At 44.1% G+C, this 8,721-nt stretch overlaps 1 protein-coding gene across 2 annotated transcripts in view; it reads right to left on the bottom strand.

The window, feature by feature from the left end:
* Nudt9 (nudix hydrolase 9) overlaps positions 1-8,489 on the bottom strand; it is a 47,491-nt gene extending 39,002 nt beyond the window's left edge. For both annotated transcript variants that reach the window (XM_045143473.1, XM_004661604.2), the window contains exon 1: positions 8,084-8,489. In XM_045143473.1, coding sequence (XP_044999408.1) covers positions 8,084-8,190 — 107 coding nt within the window. In that variant the 5' untranslated portion in view covers positions 8,191-8,489. The remainder of the gene's footprint in view (positions 1-8,083) is intronic.
* Between the last annotated feature and the right edge of the window lie 232 nt (positions 8,490-8,721).

Here is an 8,721-nt window from a genome sequence, read left to right on the forward strand (position 1 = left end):
CAGAATGAAGAAAAAAATGCACATGGTCATCTTCACTATTGCAGAAAAAATCCTTTGACAAAATTCAATACCCTTTCATGATAAAAATACAAACTATAAATACATAACAAAGGCCACATATGAAAAGCTTACTACTAGTACTGTGAAGTGAGAGAATAAAAGCTTTTCCTCTAAGATGAAGAATAAGTAGGCCAACTTTCACTATGTTTATTCAACCTAATAATGAACAAATTAACTGTAAATTCAGTGGCTACAACACAACTTTTATTACCTTACAGTGCTGTGAAGGCCCATGTGCTAAAGCCAATGTGTAGGCAGGGCCATAGTCCTTAGTAGAGAATTCAGAGAATCCATTCTTTGGCCTGGCATCTACAATCTCCCCAACTCCTAGGCTGCAGTTTACAAGCCCCCTTTGTCACATTCAAAGCCAGCAACACTGAATCTCTGTGTGTCCATTTCTAAGTAGTATAGTATTAGTGGAGGAGAAATAGGAGAAAGCTAGAATCCTTTAGGAAGTTTCAGTTAGGAACAGAGACCCAGAGAGTACTGCCGTCACCTCATCCTGGCATAAATGGAACTCATGTCTGATCTAGACTCATATACAACAGCTATAGTGCCTCCCTGCTGCCCACAGCCGAGCACACTACCTGGACGGGCAGCCTTCACTACCCAGGTATGCTATCCCTGGAGCCTGCCCTTTGAATCTACAAACCAATCAGGCCTTCCCTTTACAATCTGAGTATGACATTTTCAATCAACTATAAAGGTTGTTCCCAGCATTGCTTCACTCTGTGTTCCTCCTTGTCCCACCCAATGATGCTTGGACACATGTTAAGCCTGGCTTCCTCCCACCCCCACCCAAAGGGGAGAGCAGAGTAGTATTTATTGGTCTGAGTTTTTCTGCTTGCCTCTGCTTTATACTTTGGGATAATATCTCACTTTAATTACATGTGTGATTTTCCTCTGGTCTCTGAATCTACTATGTATGTATTTCCCTTACACTCTAATTTACCACATGGGTGCTTTTCCTAACTCCGGGCAAACTCAGGGCAACCATAGGTATAATTTTCTTTAATACCCATTTCTCACTGCCTGGCACTCCTAGTCTCAAACCATCACAACTGTTAACTTTCTTCCATGGGGAAGAACAAGATGGATGCCATGTCTTCAACACATGATTCTTCTAAATCACTCTACATAGGTTCTATCTTCTACAGGTTTACAGCTCTGCTTCAGCCATTTCCTTAAATGAATCTCAGGGTATGCAGTGTTTTCCACATGACAGCATGTTGACTACTTTCCACATACTTACGACTCTGCTCTAGCCTTCTTCCTAGATCCCAACTACCCCCAAATAAACCCTGTAATTTGTGATTCCTCCCTAAATACATTTAATAATTCATTTTATTGAATTATTGAGTCTGTTTTTATAAATTCTTTGTTAAAAATAAGAAAGAATCAAAATTGGGGATCATAAACTTAGGGGACCCCCTCCTGAACCCCAAAATCCTACATCAGTATGAACACAGCCAGAAATTATTCTCCATTTTTAAGAACTCAATTAGATCAGGTACAGTTGAATAACCAAGGTGATTGTACCATCTTAAGTCCATAACACTAACACAGATACAGCATATTCAGAAGTTCTGGTGATAGGATGTTGACATCTTAGGGGAGGAGGAGAACTACACAAAGACTCAAGTCATCAGGATAACATGTTTTAGAAAAACAGGGATGTGGTAAGAAGGGAGAAAGAAGAAAAAGAAAAGACAAAAGCAGCAGAGGTAGCGAAACACAGCAAGCAGGAGCTAGATGATTCCTTGGAAAGGCAGATAGATAGGGAAAAGGGGCCCTTGGTAAGTGACTATATTCTAACCCAAAATGGTGAAAAAGGGGACCCTACTTCCTCCTTCTTTCCAGCCTGGGTGAATTTTCCCACTGGCAGGCTGGCTTGGCGGGCTGTCTGGGACCTGCACAGTACTGAATGCATTATGTACCAATCAGTGCTTTCACCTTCATTTAAACTGACCAATCATAGACTCTAGACAGGCAAGCTTTACTACTCAATAAAAGCCCAGTTCCCAAAGGAACTGTGGATTTTCCAGCACTGGAATCCCCACCTCCTAGAGGAGTCTGTTCTCTCTGTTTCCTTTGCCTCTTACTTTAAAATAAACTTTATTATTTTAAACATTTTTTTGAGTTTTGTCAACAGAGAAAACAAACGCAACACCCCTAGACTCCATCAACTGGAAGAAGATAACAACAAAAATGTGTTTTAATATAGAAACGGAAAAAGGGACACATCAAATAAAGACAGGTATGAAGGATCCTATATCTGCACTTTGGAAAAACTATGTATTTACCTTTTTAAGATGAAAAATGGGCTGGAGAGATGGCTTAGCGGTTAAGCGCTTGCCTGCGAAGCCTAAGGACCCTGGTTCGAGGCTCCCTTCCCCAGGACCCACATTAGCCAGATGCACAAGGGGGCGCACACATCTGGAATTCGTCTGCAGTGGCTGGAAGCCTGGAACGCCCATTCTCTCTCTCTCTGCCTCTTTCTGTCTGTAACTCTCAAATAAATAAATAAAAATAAACCAAAAATAATTTTTAAAAGAAAATTGTTAACCCTTAAGGACTGCTGGCTACACTGCTCCTAGCCCTCTTCAACATTATACCAACTATGACATGAATTATGACACAAACATGCAAGTGTACATTTTTCCAAGCCCAAAAGTACCTCAAGAGTGAACCTAATCCAAACTGTGAGACTCTGGCTATGCTGACCAGTGCAGGTTCATCAGTTGTAACACATGCACCACTGTGTGGGATGCTGACAAGGGGAAGCTAGTGTTTCTGCTTAAGGGCAGGCATGTGGGCAATCTCTGCACCTTGCATTTAACTCTGTGGTGAACCCACTATACTAGGCAGGGACTCTGGAGCCCCTCCTATTAGTGTAGTAACTGAGATATCAAAGAGATTTGACTTTCCCCACTCCCCCTATGTATGTGCAGTTTAGGTCTGGGATCTTAGAACCCCTACCTAAACTATTATAGTAATTGACTAAGCCTCTCTGCACCTGAGCTGAAAGGAAAAACAACTTCTGCTGCTTCTGAATAGAGATGCAATTCAAAGTCTCACTTTCCCAAAAAGTGCAGCAGACTCAGTGGCCCTCACCCATTCATGTCACAAGTAACCCACACAGCTCAGGCAAGGTCTTCCCCTTTTCCTTTTCTCTTCAACTAGGAGGTACAGAGTCCCTTTGTCTGGCTCTTATTCCCACCACTCTCTTTCCTGGTGCTAAAATACAATCTTGGGAACAAGAAACTCCCAGAGCCCTCTATTTCCATATCCAAACTAACAAGGATGGTGCAGGAACTCACATATAGAGGTATTACTAACCAACTGTCTTCTTGGACTCCCCACTCACCCCTGTCTTCCTTCTGCCTTTTCGGTAGCTCTTTCCACACACAACACTGGCTTCCCACTCTCTGGAGAGATTATTGAGTCTTTGGAACACCCACTCCCTTCAGAACTCAGCTCCAAGCCAGGTACATACCCCAACAGGAAAAGGTCCCCAGAACTTCACTGCCCAACACCAGATGGGACACAAGCATGCTTGTCTCACCTCTAGTCTCTCTGATTTCTGATCTAAAGACATACAGGACTGAGTCACTTCCCTGTGTCCTAGAAAAATCATCCTACTCCTTTGGGATCTCATTCCTCCCTACCCTCGTCCACTCCTAGGTCAAGGTACCTAAGATTCATGCTACTATTTTGCCAGATTGAAAATTCTCCTCCTCAGCCCAGCGCAGACTTCACCCCCTCTCTCCTTACCAGATCCTTTGACAGTTAAAGTTAATCCTATAGTTTGGGACACTGAGCACCCTTCAGTAGCTGTGCACCACCCACACAGCACAGGGAAAATCCTCTCAACCTTTAGCTTCTCAAGTTCAGTTTCTTCCTCTTTACCAAACAGACTGGATCCCCCTGGATCCTTCTACTGTTGGGGATGCCCTGGTACCATCACAAGCCTCTTTCCATAGCTGCCAATAAATGAGGAATCCACACAGAACTGCAAACGATTATTAGCCAGACACACCCAAGCACTTCTTACCCTTTTCAAAATGCTTCAAACCCTAGTCCTGCTGCCACCCTTCATCCCAACAGGGCTAGCTATATGTTGTGCGTGCACTCGCTCTCACTCTCTCTCTCTCTCTCTCCATCTGGGAACAAGGCATTTTCTTCTTCTGTGGCACCTCAGCCTATCTGTCTCCCCACTGATGGATTGGAACTAGCACCTTGATATACTTACCCCCAAACATAGATGTGGCTCCAAAAACCAAGGTTTCCCTGACTCACTAAATAGACTCACATGAAGAACATGACTTCCCACTTTTATTCCACTCCTTGTAGCCCTAGAATAACAGCAGGCATTATCATAGGAGTAGCAGGTTTGATCACCACTATAACCTAGTATCATTATCATGAGATATATAGGAAAGTTTTTATGGGCTATCCCAAGGCCCAATATGAATCTGAGACCAGGGCTGAAGAGATGGCTTAGCAGTTAAGGCACATGCCTGAGAAGCCTAAGTGCCCAGGTTCGATTTTCCAGGTCCCATATAAGCTAGATGCACATGGTGGCACATGCATCTGGAGTTGGTTTGCAGGGGCTAGAGTCCCTGGCATGCCCATTCTCACACACACATACACACACTCTCTCCCCCTCTCTTTGTCTCTAATAAATAAATAAATAAAATTTTTAAAAATCTGAGACCAGATAGATTTCCTAGCAGAAGTCACACTCCAAAACAGGAGAGGCTTAGCCCTCCTAGCAGCAGAAAAAAGAGGACTTTCTTTCCTATTAGAAGAAGAATGCTTTTTTTATGCAAACCAACCTGGGCTAGTTCTAGATACATTAGCTGAACATGCCTCAAAAATTAGACAATAGTCCTCAGAGTTGTGGAACAAATGGTTTCAAAACTGGGTCTCAGGGCTCACTCCTGTTGTCACCCCTCTAATGACTTATATCCATGGGCTCATCTATAATTCATCTGTTAACCAGATTCACCCAACAAGCCATACAGGCCCATGTAGATAATGTCATCCTAATGTGGAAGCACAGATATCAGCCTCGAAGTCAGACACCCTGAGACGGGGAAGCCATGTCCCAATCTAGCAGGAAGTAGTCACAGATATGATCACATGTCCCATGATCCCACAAAACTCCCCCTGCCACCTCTTGTTCCTATAAATTCCTCTTTGGCTTCCCTGTTCCCTGGTGCATGCATGTCTCTCTTTCCCACCCACCCCTGTGCCTCTCTCCTTCCCTCTCTTTTTTCCTCTCTCCCTCTCCCTCTTACCCACTTTCTCTCTATCATTACAATAAAGTCTTAAAATGCAAGAACTCAAGAAACTGTTTTGGTGCCTCTATCCCAACCCCCAAAATCTATCACTTTGGTGGCTTAACTTTCAGCCTTTTCTTCTGAGCCAATATGAAGTTTCTGAGCTAGAATCACCTCTTTTAGCTTAAGGTAACCAGCCTCATTAAAATAAAGAATAAGGGCTGTATAGATGACTCAGAGGTTAAGGCACTTGACTATAGAGTCTAACCACCCGAGTTCAATTCCCCAGTACACACATAAAGCCAGATGCACACAGTGACACAACCATCTGCAGTGGAGGACCTGCATGTCCATTCTGTCTCCTCTCCATATCTCTCTGCTTATAAACAAATAAAAATATTTTTAAATAAACAAAAGAATAACTGCCAAACTGCTTTACATTGTTCTGGCGACAACTAACAAAAATAGCACTAGTGACCTCCAGAGAGCACATACATGAATAATTCCTTCCCTGCCAAAGTGTCCACTGAAAGGTCAAGACATATAAAGGAAAATTAAATCCATGGCAGCAGAGGGAGTAGGACACCATTAGTGAGTGAGGGATTTTAACCAATGTCAGGAAGATGAAAAATGGACAGAACCATAGTGAAGGAGGATAGGGAAAAACGGCTTTTTTGAAAAAGCAGTTTCAGTTAAGGGATTGAGGCCCAAAGAGAACCAGGAGGTGACACCCCACATGCCACCTCCCCCTGGCAGGTATGGAACTCTGATCAAGACTGATCTACAGCACCCCCTGCTGCCCAGAGTAGCATGCTACCTAAGACAGACAGTCCAGGGGCACTGGCCCTGGGGTTCACCCTCCAAGGGTCTTCCTTTTGCATGCCTGAATCTGATGCAGTAAAGGCTGGGGCCTTCCAGTCCTTCCCCCTGTGCATCCCTCTGTGTGTATGTATATGGGTCTCTCTGGATCCTCTCTCATCTCTGCTCAGACATTCATGAGTCTGGCCTCTACCCCCACCCATCTGGGAAGAAGAGCACAGCATTGTTTTTTGATATGAACTTTTCTGCTTGTCTCTGCTTTATAGTTTGGAATAATTTCCCACTTTGATTACTTGTATGATTTTCCTCTGGTCTCCCAATCTAACATGTGCATACTTCCCTTACACTCCTTATCTACCACATGGGTGCGCTAACCCACTCTAGGCTTGCTGTGTAATTTCTTTAAACGCGGGGTACCATGAGTGTAACTCTCTTCATTCTCATTTTTCCTCTAAATTTCTTCATCTCTGCTTTGATATTTTCTCCCTGCTATCTTCCTTAAGTCACCACCATTTATCTTGTAATTTTCTTCCATGGGGAAAAGCACACAGAAGATGCCATGTGTGTTCCTTCTAAGTCTCCTTACACAAGCTCCTAAATTCTACATCCCACATGCTTGTAGCTTTACTCTAGTCTCTATTTAAAAGCCTCAGTAGGCCCCAATTTCTCTTAGGTGAACTTTCTACGTGCCTATGAGCCCTCATTAAAGGCCTCCCTTTCTCTTACATTCCACACATTTGCGACTTGACTCTAATCCGCCCTTAAAAGCCTCAGTTTCTCTTACCTTCTACACATTTGTGGCTTTACTCTAATCTCTTTAAAAGCCTCAGTTTCTCTTAAATCCATGTCTAATCTCTCTTGAGAGGCCTCACTTTCTCTTAAATCCCAAGCTCCCTTAAATAAACCCTTCTTTCCCCTAAATTAACTTAATAATTTATAATTTATCCTTCTTGAGTCCATCTTTATTAATTCTTTATTAAAGATAGGACTGAACCCAAAACTTGGGGTTTATAAATCCTGGGGGGCCCTTCCTGAACCCCCAAATCCTGCATCATTATTGGCCTACAGACTACAGTAGAACTAATTATATTTAAGAATATCTACAAAGAACCATGGAAATTAATCTTCTTTCTTCTTCAAAATTAAAAGTTGGCAATAGTTATGCCTGTCCCCAAGATAAAATCAAACTTGTTTTTCTGTTCTTTCTAAAGGGTCTATTACTGTCAATAATTACCTTTGAGAACTAAAACAAACAAACAAAACAAACCTAAGAACTCTACAAGTCAACTAAATAAAGTTGAAGAAATTACATCCAGTAGATAATCTGCTGCACCACTGCCTAATGTCTGGGAAAGAGAAGGGCTCCCATCTACCCACCTGGCACTGGTTCACCTCAACTGTAATGTATACAACGTAGTTCCAAGAGCCGATAGTTAACCCACTCTTCTGTGTAGAGAAAGCAATGTCTGTTTCCCCCAATAATGGAAATATATACTATATATATTTATATACATTAATATATTATTAAATATATATACATGTACACCATATACAAATGGGAATATATATGTCTTATATATGCACACACATACACACAATTCATGATATGTATTATTAATCATACAAGAAAATAGTGCGGGGCAATACAACACATGCTATTTAAACTCTCTGGTGATCATGTTGGTGACTTACGAAGGACGACAAATTTCTTAATCAGAGGTCAAGAAAAGGTCCGTGTGAGCAATTTCCTCAAAAGACATTCTGAGACCTTTAGAAAAAGATTCTGTAGGTGGCTATTAAAAACCCGGGAGTCGGAAAAGCGTACAGCAGCCTCCCGAATGGGACGTGGGGGTTCCCAACCCCATCCCCAGCCCAAGGACTAGAGACAGGAGCCCGAACTCCACGGGCATTCTTTATACCTGGACACGGGGATGCTGCGACCGCCTGAGGACCTGACAGTCACGGACGCGAGGGCCACTGACAAGGACACCGTGGCTAAAGCCTTTCCCAGGGAGCGTCCGGCCATGGGCGCCCGGCGGCCGGCTCGGCGCGGCGGGCTCGCCCTACGCTCGGGCCTGGGCCTCCGCCGGCTCCGGGGCTCCGGCGGGCACTAGGACCCGGCCGTCCCCGATCGCGGGCGTAGCTACGTCTAGCTATGGGTACGTAAAGAGCTGGAATGCTCCCGAAATAATCGCCCAGCGCGTCCCCCAGTGGGACCCGGACGTCCACGCCAACAAGGAACGCCCAGGAACCCCCAACCCCACCCGTGCCAAAAGCAGGGACCAGCGCTTCGAGCCCCACAGCCGCCCAGGCATGCGGACGCGCTTTACGGCTCTGCCGCAAAACACAAGCCGCGCAGACTTGGTCGCGCCTGCTTTTTGCGACGTCCTGATCTGCACAGGCGTACTTGGGGCAAGACGCAGGAAACTCCCCGGACAGGGCAAAAGAAAGGGAATCGTGGGCCCACTGAACTTTATGAAGACGAAAGTGTAAATAGAGAAAGATCTGGGAGAAGTTTGCTGCCCTACATTTTCATGACCTGAAGGAGTTGCTTACC

Source organism: Jaculus jaculus, chromosome 2, assembly GCF_020740685.1.
Source record: "Jaculus jaculus isolate mJacJac1 chromosome 2, mJacJac1.mat.Y.cur, whole genome shotgun sequence".
In the NCBI taxonomy this organism is placed as follows: domain Eukaryota; kingdom Metazoa; phylum Chordata; class Mammalia; order Rodentia; family Dipodidae; genus Jaculus; species Jaculus jaculus.